Source organism: Ovis canadensis, chromosome 11 (assembly GCF_042477335.2).
Source record: "Ovis canadensis isolate MfBH-ARS-UI-01 breed Bighorn chromosome 11, ARS-UI_OviCan_v2, whole genome shotgun sequence".
In the NCBI taxonomy this organism is placed as follows: Eukaryota; Metazoa; Chordata; class Mammalia; order Artiodactyla; family Bovidae; genus Ovis; species Ovis canadensis.
The window spans coordinates 27944873-27965496 of NC_091255.1; the positions used below are offsets into that span (position 1 = coordinate 27944873).

At 54.1% G+C, this 20624-nt stretch overlaps 1 protein-coding gene across 5 annotated transcripts; it reads left to right on the forward strand.

Annotated features, from left to right (window-relative positions):
- The first annotated feature begins 512 nt into the window (after positions 1 to 512).
- On the forward strand, positions 513 to 19803 carry LGALS9 (galectin 9). 5 transcript variants are annotated; one of them, XM_069602923.1, is made up of 11 exons: positions 522 to 727; positions 6711 to 6802; positions 9250 to 9451; positions 10293 to 10403; positions 12747 to 12842; positions 14706 to 14741; positions 15391 to 15441; positions 16094 to 16135; positions 16594 to 16682; positions 16781 to 16943; positions 19118 to 19803. In XM_069602923.1, the coding sequence occupies exons 1-11, from the start codon at positions 689 to 691 to the stop codon at positions 19262 to 19264; spliced, it is 1068 nt and encodes a 355-aa protein (XP_069459024.1). In that variant the 5' UTR covers positions 522 to 688; the 3' UTR covers positions 19265 to 19803. The 5 variants fall into 5 exon arrangements, with proteins under 5 accessions (XP_069459026.1, XP_069459024.1, XP_069459025.1 ...); XM_069602925.1 differs by lacking the exon at positions 12747 to 12842 and having other exon boundaries at positions 513 to 727; XM_069602924.1 differs by lacking the exon at positions 15391 to 15441 and having other exon boundaries at positions 622 to 727.
- Positions 19804 to 20624: the final 821 nt, after the last annotated feature.

The following is a 20624-nucleotide window of genomic DNA, read 5'->3' on the forward strand; positions in this document are numbered from 1 at the left end:
AAGACCCTGATGCTGGGAAAGATTGAGGGCAGGAGGAGAAGGGGCGACAGAGGATGAGATGGTTGGGTGGCATCATGGACTCAACGAACATGAGCTTGAGCAAGCTCCGGGAGATGGTGAAGGACAGGGAAGCCTGGTGTGCTGCAGTCCATGGAGTCACAAAGTGTCAGACGCAACTGAACACCACCAACCCCGAGTGGCCTCCGATGGCTCAGCTGCCACTGATGAGCTGTGTGACCTTAGGCATGACCCTGAGGCTCTCTGAGCCTCTGTTACTCTGCCTGGAAAAATGGTTATAGTCAGGCCTTCCCAGTACCACCACCACCCCATGCACAGGCAGCCCCCGTCTGCATGGGCCGTGCCAAGCAGTCCCACCATTGTCTGGACTTTCAAGACACAACCTCAACATCAGGGAGTGTCTCCTGGAAGCTCGCTGTGGCGTGCCTGTGGTGAGGATCTCTGAGCCTACAGGAAATTCTGGGACCTATTCTGACTTGGGGTGGAGCACAGGAGAGAGAGGAGAGAGAACACTTGGCAAGGAGCACCCGCTTCCATCCCCTGCTCTTTCTCCACCCATTTCCTCTTGCCCTGGGCTCCTCCCCATTGAATAACTGCCAGATTGCTTTGGTTTCTATTTCTTCATTAAGCCAGCAGGCGAAGTGGCTGTGGCTACAGAGGCGGTGGAGACATGGCCTTTGGTGGTGCCCAGGCTTCCTACATAAACCCAGTGAGTTCCCGGGGCTAGGGGTGGCCTCAGCTGGGGGAGGGGAGGGACAGGGGTCACAGCTCCTGCAGGTGACAGGAGCTCTTGCAGGGGATGGGGGAAGGGGGCATCCAAGTAAGAACACAAGAAAGGCAGACACGCCAGCTGGCATGATCCTGACAGAATTTCTGCTCCGAGCTCGTCTTGTCCCCCTAGCACCACTCAGGGCTGCAGCAGATGAGCATCACCAGGATTCAGGAAGCAAAGTTTTACTGAACTTTCTCTGGCTGCCACTCCTCTCTAGATGCCCAGTGGGGGAAGAAGGGCCCACATCATAACTAGAAAAGAGATTATTAATCTTTTTTCTTTTTGCACGAAGAGAGAGGTACACAGGGCTTCTGGGGAGGCTAACAACCCAGCTTGGAAGCGAATTGCACTCACCTTGAAGATGGCCTCCCTGGGTTCAACCATGTACTAGCTGGGTGACCACAAGCATCCCAGGTGGCTCAGTGGTAAAGAATCCGCCTGCTAGGGCAGGGGATGCAGATTCCATCCCTGGTTGAGGAGGATTTCTTGGAGGAGGAAATGGCAACGCATCCAACATTCTTGCAGGGAAAGCCCCATGGACAGAGGAGCCTGGCGGGCTACATTCCAAAGGGACATGACTAAACAGTTGGGCACGACTAAACCACTGAGAAGTCATGCATATGTGACCTCCAGCAAGTTGCTTTACCTCTCGGGGCCTCAATTTTTGCATCTGTACAACAGGGATAATCCTCAAGTCACCGCCTAGGGCTGGGGGAAGAAGTAAGGAAGGCAGTCCACTGAGAGAGCTTGAAAGGTGTCCGGCTCACTGTGGAAATGTTTAGAATCAATAGGAGTCTGGGGGTGGCAGGGAAGGCCTCCTGAGGAGGTGTCTGCTCCCTGAGGGGTGAGAGAGTAAGGCAGGGCAGGTCAAGGCTATCTGAGAAGGACTCTCTGGGGAGTTATGGGGGAGAGAGGGCACTGTGGGGTGCAATGCAAGGGCTGTGTCTTGTGCCCTTTGCCTCTTGTGTGGAGGCCCCATTGCAGGTGGCCTTGTTTAAACCCTGTGAACCTTACCATCCCCAGGTCATAAATGGAAAACAGGTTCAGACAGGTGGAAGTCACTTGTCAAATGTCCCCAGATTGTAAGTGACCAAGGAAGCAAGTGCCACGGAGAGAGCCCTGGGTGAGGAGGAAGCAGGCAGGCGGCAGGCTGGGTCTCAGGAGGTTTCTATGCTCCCTGCGTCCTGGGCCTGGTCCTTCAAATCTCCCAACCTCAGCTTCCTGAGAGGCTGGGCAGGTGGGCTGCTGGAGTCCTTCCTGGGGAGGGCTGGGGGGACAGCAGCTACTGGGGACTGCTGGGCTCCACACTCATGCCCACCTCCCCGGGCGCCCCGCTGGGCCTGCCTGCTCCAGGCAGTGTCCAGTGCCCCTCAGCCCACTTTGGGGGGCTCCTGTTGGGGTTGGAGGAAGCTGCCCCCCACAGTGGGTGCTTCCACGGTGACCCTGGGGTCAGGACGTGACACCTAGGCTTCCTTCTCCCTCAGATGGGGGACCTGGAGCCCCTTCCAGGCCCTGACATTTTATTATTCTAAAGACACATTTTTCCTTTCTAATCCTTGGGTTCAAAAGCCAAGGATTTGAAACTAGAAGGAAATTCCTTCTATTGACAGCAGGGCCTCAGAGTCTGGACGAGAAGGAGGCTGGTGCAGCCCCCCAGGGACCAGCAGCACTGTTCACCCCACGTGGCCTCCCGCCCCCAGGTCACCCAGTGACCTCTAGTATCCTGGACCTCACTTCCTCCCAAGTGCAACGTGAGAGTCACTCCCCCGGCCAATCGGCTGAGTCAGTGCCTCCAGGAAATGCCTCAGGAGCACCCCTATTGCTCGCCCATGCCCCGCTCTGGTCTCATCTGGCCCAGCCCCAGAGGGCCAGGAAGGCAGCAGCCATCAGAGTCAGGACAGGACTCGCTGTTTGGTCCCAGAGGATCAGGGCTTCATTGTGAGGAGCGGCCCGGGTCAGGGCTAAAAGCATGGGTGTTGGGATTCAAACCTGTCTGTATCACTGCCCAGCTGAGTGACTTCGGGAAAGTCGGGCAACCTTCTTGTTCCTGTTTCCTCATCTGTAAACGTGGTACTAATAGTGACCAGCAGGGCTGGGAAGATGAGTTAACTCAGACACAGAAGGGAGGCCACCAGAAGGGGAGCGGTGCTGCCCCCTGCGGGTGAGCCCCCTCGCCAGCTATGGCTGGGTGGCCTCTGTGACACTGGGTCTCCAGAAGGGGGCTGCCCACCTCTGGCCAGCAGGGCCTGGTTCCTCTTTCTGGAAGGATCTAAAGACGAGGGAAAGATCTTCAGTCTCCAGGCATGGCCAGGAGCTGAGACCTAGTTCGATCCCAGCAGAAGGATTAAGTCATCCTGCTGCAGACAGCTACCCTTGTCACGTCCTTCCAGCCAAGGGCTTTCCACTTAGCCTTTCACCTAATCCTCTCAAGGACACTGCCAGGCTGGCCTCGCTAGTGTCTCACCGTTCTGAGGAGGGAACTGGGGGGCAGACAGGTCATGTGACTTGGTCAACATCAGAGCTGCCGGCTTGGGGAGTTGGGAGGCGAGTCCATGCTGTGGAACCATAAATCCAACTTAAAAATCCTTCTTCCGGGTCCTCTAGGTGCTGCTATTTCTTGCTAAGATCACAGACACACAACACACACATGCCTGGAGGGGTCCTCGGCCAGCCAGGCTTAAAGCAATACAAGTTCATTCTGTTACAGTTCTGAGGTCAAAATCTAAAATCAAAGTGTCAGCAAGGTTGTTCTCTGCTGGAGGCTTCAGGGGAGAACGTTTCCTTGCCTTTCCCAGTTTCCAGAGGCTGCCCGCTTGCCTCGGCTTGTGGCCCCTTCCTCCTTCTTTAAAGCTAGCAGCTTCTCACTTCTGTTGCCACATCTACTACTGACCCTCCTCTTCTGCCTCCCTCTTTGAGGACCCTGTGACTACACTGGGCCCATGCCGACAATCTGCAATAACCTATCTCAAGATCCTTAACCTAATCACATCTGCAAAATCCACTTTGCTGTATAAAGTAGTATATTCACAACTTCCAGGAATTAGCATGTAGACATTTTTGGCAGGACAGAGGGGAGGGTGGTAATTATTCAGTCCACCCTACCCTCCTTGGAGTCAACCAATATTAATGGTTTGTTTGAATCATTCCAGAAATGTTTTTACATAATGCTTTGTTTATAATTAGTCAATATATGTATATAGTCTCTCCCACAGAGAAGGCAATGGCACCTCACTCCAGTACTCTTGCCTGGAAAATCCCATGGATGGAGGAGCCTGGTAGGCTGCAGTCCATGGGGTCGCTAAGAGTCAGACACGACTGAGCTACTTCACTTTCACTTTTCACTTTTATGCATTGGAGAAGGAAATGGCAACCCACTTCACTGTTCTTGCCTGGAGAATCCCAGGGACGGGGGAGCCTAGTGGGCTGCCATCTATGGGATTACACAGAGTCGGACACTACTGAAGCAACTTAGCAGCAGCAGCAGCAGCCTCCCTCACCCATTTTTAAAATAATCCATGTGGAATCATTCCATATCAATTCTCAGAGTTCCCTTCTTCCTCTTCTTATGAAGTCTCCATAAAGCCCATTGTATGGAAATACCAAATTCTTCCCAGTGGACTTTTGGACTTGCTTCTGATTCTTTACAATTATAATGCAGCTATGAATAATCTTGTCTTTAGGACTATACTCAATTTGAAACAATCTTGTGTTTCAGAATTTGAGGATGCCACTTAAGACATTAAAATCTCACAAAGCTTTCTGGGGGAATCATTTCCTAAGATTCTTTACTGCCTGAGCCACAGCTTTCTTGGTGGCTCAGAAGTTAAAGAATCTGCCTGCCATGCAGGAGATTTAGGTTCAATCCCTGGGTCAGAAAGACCCCCTGGAGAAGGGAATGGCAACCCACTCCAGTATTCTTGCCTGGAGAATCCTACGGACAGAGGAGCCTGGCACTATAGTCCATGTGGTCGCAAAGAGTTGGACATGACTGAGCAGCTAACACACACACACAGACACATTTCCTAAGATTAACTGTACTGCCTGCCCCCGTGGCCCACACAGGGCTTCCTCCATCCTGCCTTCCTTCGGTGCCCTGAGGACCTCATCCCATCACACTGCGCTTTCAGTTCTTTATACCTTCATGTGAATATGCTTGAGGGAGGCGCCCATGCTGCCAGAAGGATATATTTTAAGCCTTGTCTTTCATAATGGTATGAAAGTCTCTTAAGAGGCTTCAAAGACCAAATAAGGGGATTCTTCTTCAGGAAAGTCCGCCATGCTGGACAGCCTCACTGGGTCAGGCTGATTCTACTCCAAAATCACTGACATGGACAGACAACAGGAAGAACTCAGAGGTGCAGAGATGTTGTAATTTGCTTAAGGTCACCAAAGTATTTACTGGCAGAGTTCAGACCTGACCTGGGGGGCCACAAAAGACACCTCTGCCCAAGGTGCATGGAGAGCACAGTCTGTCTGAATGGGGTCCTGGCATCACTGGTTATCTCCCAGGGCCAGCTGTGCACACCAGGCTCGGAGGGGCTTCCCTGGATTCTGAGTGGTTGTGCGCCTCAAGGACACGGGGTAGGACTGAATTGGGCTTGTGGGTGCCTTTTTGTTTGGCCTGCACGGTGTTTACTTTAATTTGCTGCCAAAGAAAATGTATAATGTGGAGAGAACAGTATCATCAACAACACACACCCATCCCTCAGTTTCAACTCTTGACTTATCTGCTTCACTTCTAGCCAACCCTCCTTCCCTTCCCATCCCTGGATTATTTTGAAGCAAATCTAGACATATTATCTCATTGCAAACATTCATTATGTGTTCCTATCACAAAGAAACTCTTTTAAAAGGATTTTTGCCCCAGAAAGTAGAAAGCTTTACAGAGAAAAAAAAATCCAGATTCCTGTCTTCTCCTAATAAGCTGGAAGCTCTGTCCACACTGGACTGGAAGGTAATCACGGGTTACAGCTGAGTGGACACTGCTCTTTGGATGAGGAAGATGATGCCTACTTTGCTGCAGTCCCCACCACTCCCGACTGTCCCCTACCTGGCCAGCTCAACTATGCAAATCATCTGCCTCATTTCTCTGCATTGCATGTGTGTATGTGTGTGAGTTTTTTCCTTCTTTTTTTAAAAAAATTTTCTATATTTTTATTTTCCATTGGAGTATAGTGGCTTAACGATGCTATGTTAGTTTCAGGTGTACAGCAAAGTGATTCATCATACATATATATGTATCTATTCTTTTCCAAATTCCTTTCCCGTTTAGGTTGCTCCATATCATTGAGCAGAGTTACCTGTGCTATACCGTAGGTCTTTGTTGATTATCCATTTTAAATAAGCATTTGATTTTTGTAGGGAATTGACTTAAAGGAGAAGGGAGACAAGACTTCAACAGCTTGAAAAACGTGAAAATTGACTAGGAGATAGTACAGTGTGTAAGGCAGTTTGTAGAACCCCATTAGGCATTTGGAAGGAAGCTTCCAAAGTTGAGATGTTAACTAATTTAGGAATTTTGCTCAGAGACCAGGGTGGAAGCGGTGGGGGGAGGGGGTGGGGGTGTAGAGAGACAACGTACTACACGATGGAATCTTCCACAGACTTTCTCATTCAATCATGAATCTCACCCCAAAAGTGGGGTTTATCCCTATTTCACACATGAGGAAACTGAGGCAAAGAGAAGTTAAGTAAGCTTCCCAAGTCCACTCAGGTAACGAGCAGCAGAATCAGGATTCAAACCTGGAGGATGCCTGGCTCTAAAATGAAGCCTCTTCACCAGAACCAAGGATCCTTTATTTATTTAATTATTTATCTGTTTTATTAAAATCTTTTTATGTCTGCACTGGGTTGTGTGCAGGCTTTCTCTAGTGTGGCGAGAAGGAAGCAGGAGGCACTGACCGCCATCTCCTCCCCACAGGTTGTCCCCTTCACTGGGACGATCCAAGGGGGTCTCCAGGATGGACACAAGATCACCATCATTGGGACCGTTCTTCCCTCAGGCGGGAACAGGTACCGGGAATTGTCTCTCTCAGCCTCACCCTGAGTGAACCACGAGGCTATCAGTTCAGGAGGGTCCACCCAGCATCCTCCAAGTGTCCGCACTTGGCTCCGGGGATGGGAAGGGCCTGGCCCTGCCAACAGTGCATGAGACCCCAGCCACCCGCACATAGCATCCAGGGCACCATTAAGCAGACTCCCCAGAGACTGGGGGTGGGGGGGTGGGGATGGAGGCTCACAGTCTAGGGAGGGAAGCAGGCCAGCCCAGAGCAGAGTTCTGGGACTGAACCTCATCACGACGACCCAGAGCTGCAGATACGTCAACTTCCTCCATTTCCTGCAGTCACCTGCATCTGCTTCAGAACCCTCATGTGGGCTGACGTGGAAATATTTAAACTTGCCTTCAAGGCTGCGGTTTGGTCTCTTTTGGCTCCAAGGTCTTTGCTGCTAAAGTCAATTCAAAATATAAATATCTCAGCTCTGCTTCCCATCCCCCTCCTCCCCGAGGTGGGCTGTCTGGGAACTCAGAAGAGCTTGCATATATTCTCAGAGGCGGGAGGGCCATCAGTGGCTCAAGCAGCCCTGACTGACCTCTGCCCAGGGCTGGGTGGCCCAGAGGCCTACAGCATGTGCCTGTGTGGGTGGGGTCCAGGTGGGCTGCACCCTGAGATCCACAGTGTACACCGAGACCCCTCTGGACACATAACTTCTCTCAGAAGCCTCTAGATGACTTCCTCTGCCACTGTCTCCCCTGCCAGGTGACACAGCCTCACTGACCATGGGACTCTTGAGAGCCCTGAGTGCCCCCAGGGGACTCGGAGGGAGGTGAGGCACCCGGTTTCCCAGAAACCGTTCCAGCAGGGGAATCGGGACCCTTGTTTCTGAACTTCCATCCCTCCCTCTCCCCCCCTTCCCTGTGCCGACCCTTCCTCCCAGCACAGGAGGGCTTTCTACTCCACTCTAACAGACCTGTCTCTACCTCCGAGGGGCCCCCTTCCGATGGAAGCTGCTCTTCTCTCCTTCCCTGGGAACACAGCCATGAAGCTGGAGGATGGCAAAGGGAAAATTACACCCTGATATTTCAGGAACACCATTCTTCACTTTAAGAGGAACAGGGACTTCAATTTTCTCACTCTAGAATCACTTGGAACATCCTTTCCTTTTTTTGTTCCCAGAGGGAGCCTCTAGGGCTCAGGCCCAGCCAGTTCTGTTGGTCTTGCTGGCTGAGAGCTCTCCAAGCACCTTAGTGTTGAGGACAACACCCTAAACTCACCCTCGTAACTGATAAAGCAGTGGGTTCTCAGGGTTTCCCTGGAAGGTGCGTGGGCACCCTTCCGCGCTTCCACTGCAGCGGGCAAGGGTTCCATCCTTAGTTGAGGAACTAAGATCCTGCAGGCCACGCTGCACAGTCCAAACAAACAAAAAACCAAAAATGGGCCCTGCAGACAGAATGTCCACTGAGGGCCGCCCATGAGTGTGCTGCAGCACCTGGCTCTGTGGGGATGACACGGGAGCGAGGCACACTCTCTGATTGCTGTGTGTTGGTTGGGGAGACCAGAGTGACTCTGAGAAGCAGGCTGTGAACTGCACTGGTTCTGAGTTCAGGCAAGGTGGTGGGACATAATTCTTGCTGGAGAACCTCAGATCAGAACTTGGTTTGGGGATGTGCAGGAGTTCCACCTGGGAAAAGTCAGAACAAACATCGACTGCACCCCCTTCATGAGCCAGGCCCCTTGGAAGCTCCTTTTTTTTTTTTAGCCCTTACCTTAGAGTCATGGCTGTACCCAGAGGAGGTTGGGAAGGTGAGGAGAGATGGGAACAAGCAATCACTTACTAGGCATCATCCCCGAAGGCAGGCAGTCACCCCCTTTCCTGGGTGGGGCAGCTTGAATAGCGTGGTCTTGGTCATTGCAAATGACAAACAGGGCAGAGCTGGGCTCAGGGTCCAGGCCTGTTGACCTCACTGGGGGCAGGTGGACACACGATGGCCTCCAGTGAGGGACAGACACACACACCGAGGTCCCCACGACCGGAAAGCTAGGGTTTATTCTACGTCTCCCCTTTAGACACCGTCTCTGTAGGCGGCCCACCAGGGCCATAAGTCCTTTCCACTTGCCCTCTTCTGTCCCAACTTAATGGACGTGGGCAGGCCTCGGCGACCACTTGATCCAAAAGGCTCTCACTTCCAGGCACATTTTTTGAGTTCCAACTTGGATACAAATTTCTTTACCCATAGAAATTCACACTGTAAAGGCAAAATGTGGTAACTGAACAAAAGCACATTAGTGCAAATTAGGTGAACAAAACAGACAGCAGCAGACTAGGGCTGGGCACCAACCAGCCATGCAGGCTGTGTGCGGATTCCCAGATGGATGTCAGTCAAAAGTTTGAGAACTTCCTGTTCCCACCCTTGGGAATAAACCAGGACACCAAGCACTGCCTGACTTCCCTCCACCTAGGTTTGCTGTGAACCTTCAGACCGGCTATAACGACCATGACATTGCCTTCCACTTCAACCCTCGGTTTGAAGAGGGTGGGTATGTGGTCTGCAACACGAAGCAGAGAGGAAGCTGGGGGCCGGAGGAGAGGAAGATGCAGATGCCCTTCCAGAGGGGGGGTTCGTTTGAGCTCTGCTTCCAGGTACAGAGCTCGGAGTTCAGGGTGAGTTGGAACTCTCCTCTCGTCGCTTCAGCTGCCTGTCCCCTGTCTTGATCAGGCTCCATGTATGGTCTTAAAATAGTCACGTGAACAACACCTTTGTACAGAGAAGAGGATCATTTCCTTGTAAGGCTGCAGGCCCCTTACACACCTTCACCTGCATTTACAAGTGTGCCTGTTGCTTCATTTACTCCAGAAATAAGCACCAGAGAAGTCACCATGGTGCTTTTTGGCCTCCTGGTGTCTTTAGAGCCCAAGTTATTTCCATTTCTCTGTTGTACCCCTTCTTCCACTCCAGGTCCCTGGGAACATTTCTCTTCCTGTTACCTTGTTGGTGCCTTTATCCAGGTGTAATTAATGACTTGGTTTTGCAGGACATTGCACATTGCTTTTGCAAGCAGAGCAGTGTCTCTGGGCTTGGGAAGAAGGAGGGGGCGGGGTGAGTCCATCTGTGTCTGTGCTTCTCTTTGTGAACACAAATGCCGCCACGCCCTTGTCACGTAACCTGATGTCACCTCTCCTCTGCTCCCCACCAATATTTGTATGTATATTTCAATATGCATATTTCAGTAATACCCCAGGTGAGCTATGATTAGAAAGACAAACAACCAAAAGAGTAAGAAAGCAATGACTGGAGCCAGACAGAGCTAGTGCCTGGATGCCCTCTGGGTCCCAAGCACGTTCCTGTGACTGGCGCATCTCTGAAGGCTGATGCCCGGATCTATAGGGAATGAATGTGGAACCAGATGCAGGCCTAAGCTTCTGGAAGCAGGGGTCCCGGAGGCCCAGGTGTGTGTCCACCTGGCTGGAGCCCCCTCCCTGGCATGTGCACGTCTCTCGGCAGGTGATAGTGAACAGGAACCTCTTCACGCAGTATGCCCACCGCGTGCCCTTCCACCGCGTCGATGCCATCTGCATCACGGGCATCGTGCAGCTGTCCTCCATCAGCTTCCAGGTCAGACTGTCCACCCAGCGCTCGTCCCCAGGGGCTGGGTGTGGGGTCCAGTTCCCTGGGCCTGGGCCCTGCTGTGTGGACCCAAAGTGCCAGCCGGTCTCCTTTCCACGCCCCTGGCTCCCTTCTCCTCCTCGTGTTGCTGTCTCTGTCTGGGACACCCGCGCAGTCTTCTGGACTCAAATGCCACTCATCTCTGTTTCTCTCTATCCCCACTCTGCTTAGGAGGCTGTGTGGTGGTAGAAAGAACCCGGGCTTGGGAATCAAACTGAATCCAACCCAAACCCCCAGCTCTGCCGTTCTCATGGGTTGGGCGATCTTAGACACATGACTTCACCTCTCCCAGCCCCAGTCTCCTCAGCTGCGGAAGGAGCAGGGTCTGCTGCCCCACGGATCGCTGTGTCAGCTCAGTGAGGTCACAGCCATCGAGGGCACAGAACAGCCTGCTGGGCCACTCCCAGGTCTATCTGATCCTCTCTGCGTTTTGAAATTTTTAACATGTAACCAACATCTGAAAGGTCAGGGGCAGTTTCACAAGATGAAGGAGTTCTGGAGTTGGATGGTGGGGATGGTTGCACAACTGTGGAAGTCAACCTAACACCATGACCCACACACTTAAAAAGAGTTTACGATGGTCTGTTCTGTGGGGTGTGCATTCTGCCACAGTGCAGCAGAAAAAAGGTCAGGTAACAGCACACAGAAGTCTGGATTTCATTTTTTTTGTGTGAAAACTGGGAAGACTGGGGTATGGTGGGCCCACACTCTGTGGGGCCTCAGGCTACCGACTGGAAGCTGCCGCCACGACTCTGGTATCTGTGCATGCACCTGGAGATGGGAAAGGCACGCGGCCAGCCCTTAACAAACACAGGGTCCTCTTCTTTGGTCTGCATATTCTGCATATTTGGTCTGCATATATTATGGTCTCCTCTTCCATATTCCTTCCCTCCTTAACTCTCTCCCGTGGGGGTGGAGGAGAGAGGAGAGAAAAGTAGAGATGGAGAGAGAAATGGAGGTGGAGAGAGAGACAGAGATGGAGGTGCAGGTGGAGAGAGGAAGTGGAAAGAGAGATGGAGAGACAGTGATGGAAAGACAGAAGGAGGTGGAGATAGAGAGATGAAGATAGAGACAGAGGTGGAGGGAGAGATGGAGAGAGATGGAGAGCGAGATGGAGGTGGAGAGAGATAAAGGCAGAGAGAGAGGTGGAGGTGGAGAGAGATCGAGGTAGAGAGAGAGATGGAGGTGGGAAGAGAGATGGAGAGAGAGATGGAGGTGGAGAGAGATGGAAAGAGGGATGGAGGTAGAGAGAGATAGAGGCGGAGAGAGAGATGGAGGTGGGAAGAGACGGAGGTGGAGAGAGATGGAAAGAGAGATGGAGGTGGAGAGAGATAGAGGCGGAGAGAGAGATGGAGGTGGGAAGAGAGACGGATGGAGATGGAGAGAGACAGAGGTAGAGAGAGAGATGGAGGTGGAGAGAGATCGAGGTAGAGAGAGATGGAGGTGGAGAGAGATGGAAAGAGAGATGGAGGTGGAGAGAGATGGAAAGAGAGATGGAGGTGGAGAGAGATAGAGGCGGAGAGAGAGATGGAGGTGGGAAGAGAGACGGATGGAGATGGAGAGAGACAGAGGTAGAGAGAGAGATGGAGGTGGAGAGAGACGGAGGTGGAGAGAGATGGAAAGAGAGATGGAGGTGGAGAGAGATAGAGGCGGAGAGAGAGATGGAGGTGGGAAGAGAGACGGATGGAGATGGAGAGAGACAGAGGTAGAGAGAGAGATGGAGGTGGAGAGAGATCGAGGTAGAGAGAGATGGAGGTGGAGAGAGATGGAAAGAGAGATGGAGGTGGAGAGAGATGGAAAGAGAGATGGAGGTGGAGAGAGATAGAGGCGGAGAGAGAGATGGAGGTGGGAAGAGAGATGGATGGAGATGGAGAGAGACAGAGGTAGAGAGAGAGATGGAGGTGGAGAGAGACAGAGGTAGAGAGAGAGATGGAGAGGAGATGGAGGTGGAGAGAGATGGAGAGGAGATGGAGGTGGAGGGAGATGGAGAGGAGATGGAGGTGGAGGGAGATGGAGAGGAGATGGAGGTGGAGAGAGATGGAGAGGAGATGGAGGTGGAGAGAGATGGAGAGGAGATGGAGGTGGAGAGAGATGGAGAGGAGATGGAGGTGGAGAGAGCGCTGGCCAGCCTACTGTCACTCCTTGCAGCCCAGCCTTCCCTCTGCGGGTCCTGCGCATCCCTCGCTCCCCCACCTGTCTGGTCCGCTCCTCCCTGCCTGGCCCCTGCTTTCCCACTCTTCCTTGGCTACATTAACGCTTCTCTTCACCCCATGGCGCCTTTTGTTTTAACAGAACATCCGCGCAGCTCCCAAGCAGCCCGTCTGCTCCAAGGTGCTGTTCTCCCCGGCTGCCTGTTTCCCACCCAAGCCCAGGGGGCGCAAACCAAAAGTGAGTTTAACAGAGGCCTGGGGAGGCTGAGCCATCAGCACAAAGGACACAGTGTCTGAGACACTGGTCTAGTCAGCAGGCCAGCCAGGGTCTCCAGGCCCCGTTATACCCAAAGGTTCATCCACACCCCAAGCCCAGAGCTGGGGACCTGGGAGTTGTCCTCAGCTCTTCTTTCTCTCATTATCTTTCCAGGGCACTGGCGCCTCTCCACCCAAAGCCACTGGCTTGGTCCAGGCCATCCGCCCCCTCACCACCCCACCCACGGCCTGGCTCTCCACCCCCACACACCCACCTACCACCACTGTTTGTTCCCACGCACAAATCCAATTGCATCTTCCCCCTGCTTTAAAGTCCTAAAGGCCCCAAGTCCTTCTAGAGAAAGCCCAGATTCCCCAGCAGAATCTGCAGAGTCCTCCCCAGGCTTGCCCCAGTCCCCCTTCCGGCCTCACCCATGACGCTCACGCAGCCTCCACTGCTCATAAGGGGCAGCCTCAGGCCACCGGGCTTTTGGCACGTGCTGCCCTGTGCTGAAAGCTTGCTCTGCCACTCACCCCCAGCCAACCCCGAATGGCCCCCCGAAGCTCTCCTTGAGTGTGGCTCCTGGGGAGCACCGTCCCTGATTGGTGGATCACCGGATGCCCCTGCATCCCTAGACTCTCGATGTCTCTGTGCTACGTCAGTCATCACGTCCTGCTATAATTGTGCTTATGTATGTCTCTCCATCACTCCTCTCCCCTGCTTCCCTACACCCACCAGGCCCTCTGTGGGCTCGGATTGTAGCTGGTTCATTCACGTATCCCAGCATTTTCCGCAGCGCCTGGCATGCAGCAGGGACTCAGTTAATGAACGTGGAATAGGTTTGCAAGAGGAAGAGTCTGCTGGGTGAAGGCAAGGTCCCGGACAGGAACGGGAGCAGGACCTGCCCTTTCCTCAGCCACTTAAGCAGTGAGGACTGAGGGGAGGGGGGGGGGGGTCTCTCTACCCAGCCCTTCCCATGCCCATCATGGTGCAGCCAGGGCACCTGCCTCCTGCCATGTGGACCCAGGACTGGTAGAGCTCCAGGGACCCTTTGCAAGGCAGCCTGACTCCGGCCCTGGCCTGGGGAGGATGGGGCGTCATGGATACTATCAGAAGAACTGGGTACCATTTTGGATTTTATCTCTTGTTATCTGGGTGAGCTTGGGCAAGTTGCCTAATTTTTCCGAGAACCGGTTGCTTCACCAGCAAAACAGGAGGTAAGGATGCCCCTCTCATTTGTAAAGCCTTGAAGCCAGAGCCTGGCACACAACAAATCTCCAGCCAATGTTAGTGTTCACCTTATGGGTGAATTAGGGCTCCAGGAATAATGGTTTTGTCTCAGGGAGCTAAAGGAAGTGAAATGGTCTGCATCAGATATGGCCTCCTCTCCTTTTGAGGGCTTTGCCGGTGGCTCAGATGATAAAGAATCTGCCTGCAATGCAGGAGACTCGGGTTCAATCCCTGGGTCGGGAGGATCTCCTGGAGAAGGGAATGGCAACCCACTCCAGTATTCTTGCCTGGAGAAATCCCATGGAAAGAAGAACCCAGCGGGCTACTGTTCATGGGGTCACAAAGAATCAGGCGCGACTGAGTGAAACACTTTCACTTTCCCCTTCTGAAGGAGCCAGTGGGAAAATTCACCCTCCTCCACTTCCAACCCCTCCCGGACACTGTTGCATAACCACACTGTATCCTGGGGGGATGGGTGAGCATCTGGGCGCCCAGAAGGCTCAGGAAGGCTTGCTAACAGCAGGAAGGAGGCATTTCTTCCCACAGGTCTAGCTGCCATCTTACGCTCACGCGGCACCAATGTTAACCACCGTTTTCGCTTCTCATCCCCTTCAGCCTCCCGGGATGTGGCCAGCCAACTCGGCTCCCATTGTAAGTCTCTTGCCTCTCTTTAGAAGCTTTTCGCTTTGTTTCTTCCTGTGGGTTAAAAGAGAGCTTCCCCAGTGTCTCAGAAGGTAAAGAATCTGCCTGCAATGCAGGAGACCCGGGTTCAGTCCCTGGGTGGTAGGTTAAAAGGAGGAAGCAAGCCAAACACTGGGCGTCTCCCACTGGAAGGGGGGGCCACCAAGGCCAGACAGCTGGACCGTCTGCCTGGCTGTGGGGGTAACAGTGGGAGGGCTTGGGGTGAGGGGTGAGGGTGGCTGGCCCTGATGAATTGGGAAACGGCCCCGAGGGCCACTGGTTTGCTCAGGCCCCTGTCAGCTGTGGGCAGCCACAGGGCGCCAAGACCCCACTTCCACTTCTTCCTTCTGCAAAGTGAGGCTATGCTGGAGTGATTCCCCTAAGAAAGACAGGCCACACACCACAAATGCATATTTGTTCTCAGAAGAAACCTGTGCCCCTATCTCATGCCCTTAAGAGAAGAAATATCTCTGCTCACCAATTCGGAGGTACCTCCTGGCTGGTTACAAGCTCAAGATGAAACTCTCCCAAGAGGAGAGAGTTAAGTGCTACCTCTGGGGGCAGGTGGTGGTCTTCCCACAGGTGAGAGCTGGTTAAAAACGTGGTTTCTTCCTTCCAGACTCAGACTGTCGTCCACACCATACACAGCACCCCTGGACAGATGTTCCCTGTAAGTCTGAACACTGGTCAGCTCACAGCCCCACTACGTGCCCCTTTACCAAAGGCTGAATTCTCTAGGTCCAGAGTCAGGAAGAAAGCAGTTTAGCGAGGAGAGTGGGGACATTTGGGGCTGAGGTCCTTCGCTCAGGTGGCATGCACACAAAACTCTCCTTAGAGACAGTAGAGGTTCTGGATCAGGCTGGATTTACCCAGCGGCGCAAGAAATTGATCCCCTAGCGGCCACTCCAGTGTTCTTACCCGGAGAATCCCAGGGACGGAGGAGCCTGGTAGGCTGCCATCTATGGGGTCGCACAGAGTCGGACACGACTGAAGCGACTTAGCAGCAGCAACTGATCAAGGACGTACGCTGCTTCTCTGCCTCCGCCTCCTGCCGGGACAAATTACACAGGAACCTGGAGTCAGCGGGGCTGTCCTCGGAGGGGCTGAGGGGCGCGTGACCATGATGAGATCCAGGAGTACACAGGAAGTCCCACCACGGCTGATATGGGGAGGAAGGTGGCTCGGAAAACCCAAGAGCTGAAACCGTTACTACTTCAGTCTCCTATCGGGGCATCCTCTCTAGAACGTGCCGTCTCACAAGAGTTTACGCATACGCGTGCGTGCGCACTCCTGCCCTGACGTTCTCAATCTCATTTCAACAGAATCCCGTGATCCCACCCGTGGTGTATCCCAGTTCGGTTTACGTAAGTGGTTTCTCAGGGAGGTCTGGTTTGTGCTGTGCAGGGTTGGGGGCAGGGGGAGAGGGCAGCTTTCAAAATTAAAAGCATTGCCTTAGTAAACTGAAGTTCTGGAAACTTCCAAGTAACTTAGAAGACTTACAAAAGGAGCTTTCACCTTTAAAATCATCCCTTCACCCTGAGCATATCATACAGCCTCCCCTTCTCAGCCTAAGCATCCTTTGCATCCAACCAAAGCTCTTTTTCTGAAGGTAAATGTCCATTAACTTGAGGAATGCTGGAAAGGTTTTCTCTGCCGTTTACTGAGCCAAGTAAAGATTCCATGGAATTCTTTCTTGAAGATGCTCACAGACACAGCAAACTGTGGGCTGACAGTCCAGACGCGTTGAAATGGGCACAAAGGTCCCCCTAGGGTGGCGGCTGCTCTGGCTGCTCTGGCTGACCTGCCCCACCCCTCCCCACAGCAACTGCCTTTCTTCACCTCCATCCTGGGTGGGCTGTACCCCTCCAAGAGCATCCTGGTGTCGGGCACCATTCTGCCCAACGCTCAGAGGTAAGCCAGGCCTCCCGGGGAGAAGAGACACCCCAAGGTCATTCTGGCCACCCCTCTGCCTTGGGGCAGAGAGTCCATGGGAGTGGCCCGCCCCCCAGGTTCTACATCAACCTGCGCTCAGGGAGTGACATCGCCTTCCACCTGAACCCCCGCTTCAACGAGAATGCGGTGGTCCGCAACACACAGATCAACGGCTCCTGGGGGTCTGAGGAGCGAAGCCTGCCACGAGGGATGCCCTTCTTCCGGGGCCAGAGCTTCTCGGTGAGATGTTGCCACCTGGAGCTCGAATGGGCTCTCAAGGGGCAAATGGAGGAGCGGGTGGAGGGCATCTCGGGGCACATTGATCGAGACACGAGTTGACGCCTCTAGCGTGAGGCCTGGCCTCAGAAGAAGAGAAAGTTCACCAAATGACTGCTATTATCATTTTATTGTTACTGTCCTGCGTAAGGCAGGGGGCAAGTGCTATCGGCTGTTACGGATAAGGAAACTAATTCACAAGTGTAGGTTACTTGCTAAGGTCACACAGCCAATCCGTGTGGGATGGGACTTGAGAAGGAGGGGTCACTCACTCACTCACTGACTCAACAGTCATTTATCAGCTATTTCATCCAGGCCCACTTTGAGCAGGAAGTATCCCAGGGGCTGGGGGGACAGTTATGACGCCAGCAGTCTAGGTCCTGACCCCACGGCGTTTACAGCCGAGGTGGGAGGAGGAAGAAGGAAACGATAGACAGATCACCGTGGAATAGCAATGGGTACCACGCGGGGAGCAAAGTAGGATAAGGAACAGTGAGCCCCAGGGTCATGCGGCCTTAGGTGGGGGCAGATCTCAGAGGAGGCCAGAGTGCATGCGGGATCTCGGTGGAGGGAGGAGCCCAGCTTGCAAAGATTTAGGAGCAGCAGAGAGAAGGGTCATGGGCACGGCCTGTCTAGCAAGCAGGGAGGACAGGGAGGTGAGGGGTAGGGGGTGGGAATTCTGGAGGCTGGGATGACACAGAACTAGATTCTCAACACTGACTACATACTCAGACCACCTGAGAGCTTGGAAAAGAAAAATCAATGCCTGGCCCCACCCCAGGACCATGGGGGGTGAGCCTGGGCACCTGTATCTTTTTTGGGGTGCCCTGGGTCTTCATTGCTGCACGTGGGCTTTCTCTAGCTGCGGCAAGTCGGGCCTGCGCTCTCATTGCCTGCAACGCGTGGGATTCTCGTTGCCGTGGCTTCTCTTGTGGCAGCTCGCGAGCTCAGTAATTGTGGCACCTGGGCTTAGTTGCTCCGTAACGTGTGGAATCTTCCCAGACCAGCGACCAGGCTGGTGTCCCATGCATTGGCAGGCGGATTCTTAACCTCTGGACCACCAGGGAAGCCCCATCTGTGCTTTGAAATATGCCCTCATACTCCTCTCCCAGAGCTGAAAATGACCAATAGAGGGCCTTGGGGGGCAGCGAAGGAATCTGGATTTTAGTACCAGGTGTTGGTATGTTTCAAGCCAGAGAGCGGTACACTTTGATAGCTGTGTGACCTTAAGCAAGTGACTTAACTGCTCTGTGCTTCAATTTCCTTGTCTGAAATATGGGGCTACAAGTAATACCAGTCTCGTGGAGAAGCGAGAAGGAAATGAGATTGTGTTCGTGACATGCTTAGGACAGTGCCTGGGGTGCAGGGACCACTCTGCTGGTGTCAGCGTGCGGCGGGCACGCTGATAGTCTAACAGAAGTGCTGCCGCTGCCTCTGGAGGATGTCGGGAAGGAAAAGACAAGTTAAGGGGCTGCCGCCACGGAACACAAGCACTGACCACGCCTGTGTGCTGGGTCCTAGGGGTATGGATGACAGAGGCCAGGCCTAAGGGGGCATCTGACTTGACTCGATGGGGGTCAGGAGGTGGGGAGTTCCCCTGATGGCTCAGCAAGTAAAGCATCCGCCTGCCAATGCAGGAGACATAAGGGACATGGGTTCGATCCTTGGGTTGGGAAGATTCCCCTGGAGAAGGAAATGGCAACCCACTCCAGTAGTCTTGCCTGGAGAACCCCATGGACTGAGGAGCCTGGCGGGCTAAAGTCCAGAGGGTCGTAAAGAATCGGACATGACTGAGCGACTGTGAACGCACAGGAGGTGTGGGAAGGCCGGTTGGAGTGAGGAGGCTGAATCCTGAAGAAGGATTAGCAGTGATCCGTGTGGACAAGCCATGCAGGGCGGGGAGCGATGACATTCTGGGTGGGGGTGCGAGGCGGGGAACACACTATGTAAAAGGCGCTGGGAAGGAGAGCGCAAGGCATGTTTGGGCACGAGTGAATCCTTCGATGTGGCTCAAATGCAGGTGTGGGTCTTGCTTGACTGAAGTTTGGGGGAGTTGGGAAGGAGGGAGGGAGACGAGCCTGCCTTCCGCTTGAGGACAGCCCAGGTGGGGTACAAATGCCGGGGGCCTGTCTGTCCAGGTGTGGATCGTGTGTGAAGGCCACTGCTTCAAGGTGGCTGTGGACGGTCAGCACCTGTTTGAATATCACCACCGCCTGAAGAACCTGCCCGCCATCAACAACCTGGAGGTGGGGGGCGACATCCAGCTGACCCACGTGCAGACATAGACCAGCCCTGCCCTGTGTTGCTGTCTGAATCTGCTCACCACCCACATCTTCCCTGCTTCAGCCCCAGCCCCAGCCCTTCCCAGGCCGCCCAGCATCTGGGGGCTTTGCTGGAGAGGCCACGACCTTGGCTGGCTCTGCTCCTGGCTGCAGCCAGCACGGAGCGGAGAGGGCAGCTGGCCAGGACTGGGCAGCACCCAGATCCTACAGAAGACGGGTGGTCCGCAGGCAGAAGGCCCTGTTCAGTTCCCGTGGCAGAAAGGGAGGGTCCTGGCCTTCCCAGGCTCCAGGCCTGCAGCCCCACCTGCCTCAAAACCACATTCCCATGCCCCATTCAAGTTCACCTAGTCCGAGTGCCAGCTGTCACTCCGCGTGGGAAGCGGCGTCCTCGACCCCTCCCCTTTCTCCAACCTTGACCCTCTCCCCGCTCTGTTAAATCTACCCTGCTGACACCCCTCTGGCCCCCACTAATGGACCGGAACCGTCTCGGCAGGGGGCTGTGCCTTTCCCCAGTGTCCTTCGAATAAAGAAAGAAAGAAAAAGACTTGTTGGTTTATTAAATGAATCTTGAGACGTGTTGTCGTCTCCGAAATTGGGACGATCCTGGCTGAGGGAAGGGGGAGGAGAGATCACTGGCTCACTCTGATCAGGGGGCTTCCTGACATTGCAGCCTGCTCCCAGCGGGTCTCCCACCAATCCCGCAAGGGTGTGGGAGAAAGCTCAGACGCCCTCTGGACGGGAATCTTTGCTGGAAGCTGGGTGACAGAGGTGAGCCCCAGAAAACCAGTGGCTCCATGCTTCTGCAATGGGCCGCATGGCAGGCCGGTTCAGCAGAACCCTGAGTCCCTGGGGGAGGAGGAGCCGGTGAGCTCCAGAGAAGCTGGCTCAGAAGAGAGGCCTGTGTGTGTGGTTCTGCTGTGGGTCCCCCGGCATCGAGGGTCAGTGTATGTGGGGAGTGGGACCCGGCTCTGTGTCCGCATGACGCCAGCACATCCTGCTAACTCCAAGAATCCAGTCCTTGGGAACCAGGGTGGGCTTGGGCCAGCAGCACCTGGGGGCTCCTTAGAAACACAGAATCTGGGTTCTGCGGCAGACCTCCTCAGTCTGCAATGTAACGAGCCCAGGTGGTCCCCTGCTCGCTGGAGTGGCAGAGGCGCTGGTCCAGGGGACTGTCCTTGACCACGTTGTACAGACGCATCGCTAGGACACTGCGGTGGCGTGCCCCTCCTCCCCACCCCCCGGCCACCCAACCTGAGCAGGAATTGGGGAGGGGAGAAGGGGGCCAAGGAGCCAAGGAAACAAGAGTCCAAACCCAGGCTGGGAGCCAGATTTAGCCAACCCTCCACTTAGCCCCTGGCTGAGT

Coding starts and splice junctions, on each gene's coding strand:
- LGALS9 (XM_069602923.1), top strand. CDS start 689: ATGGCCTTTGGTGGTGCCCAGGCTTCCTACATAAACCCA. Junction 6,803..9,249: donor CTTCCCTCAGGCGGGAACAG/GTACCGGGAATT, acceptor CCCTCCACCTAG/GTTTGCTGTGAACCTTCAGA. Junction 16,136..16,593: donor TGTATCCCAGTTCGGTTTAC/GTAAGTGGTTTC, acceptor CCCTCCCCACAG/CAACTGCCTTTCTTCACCTC.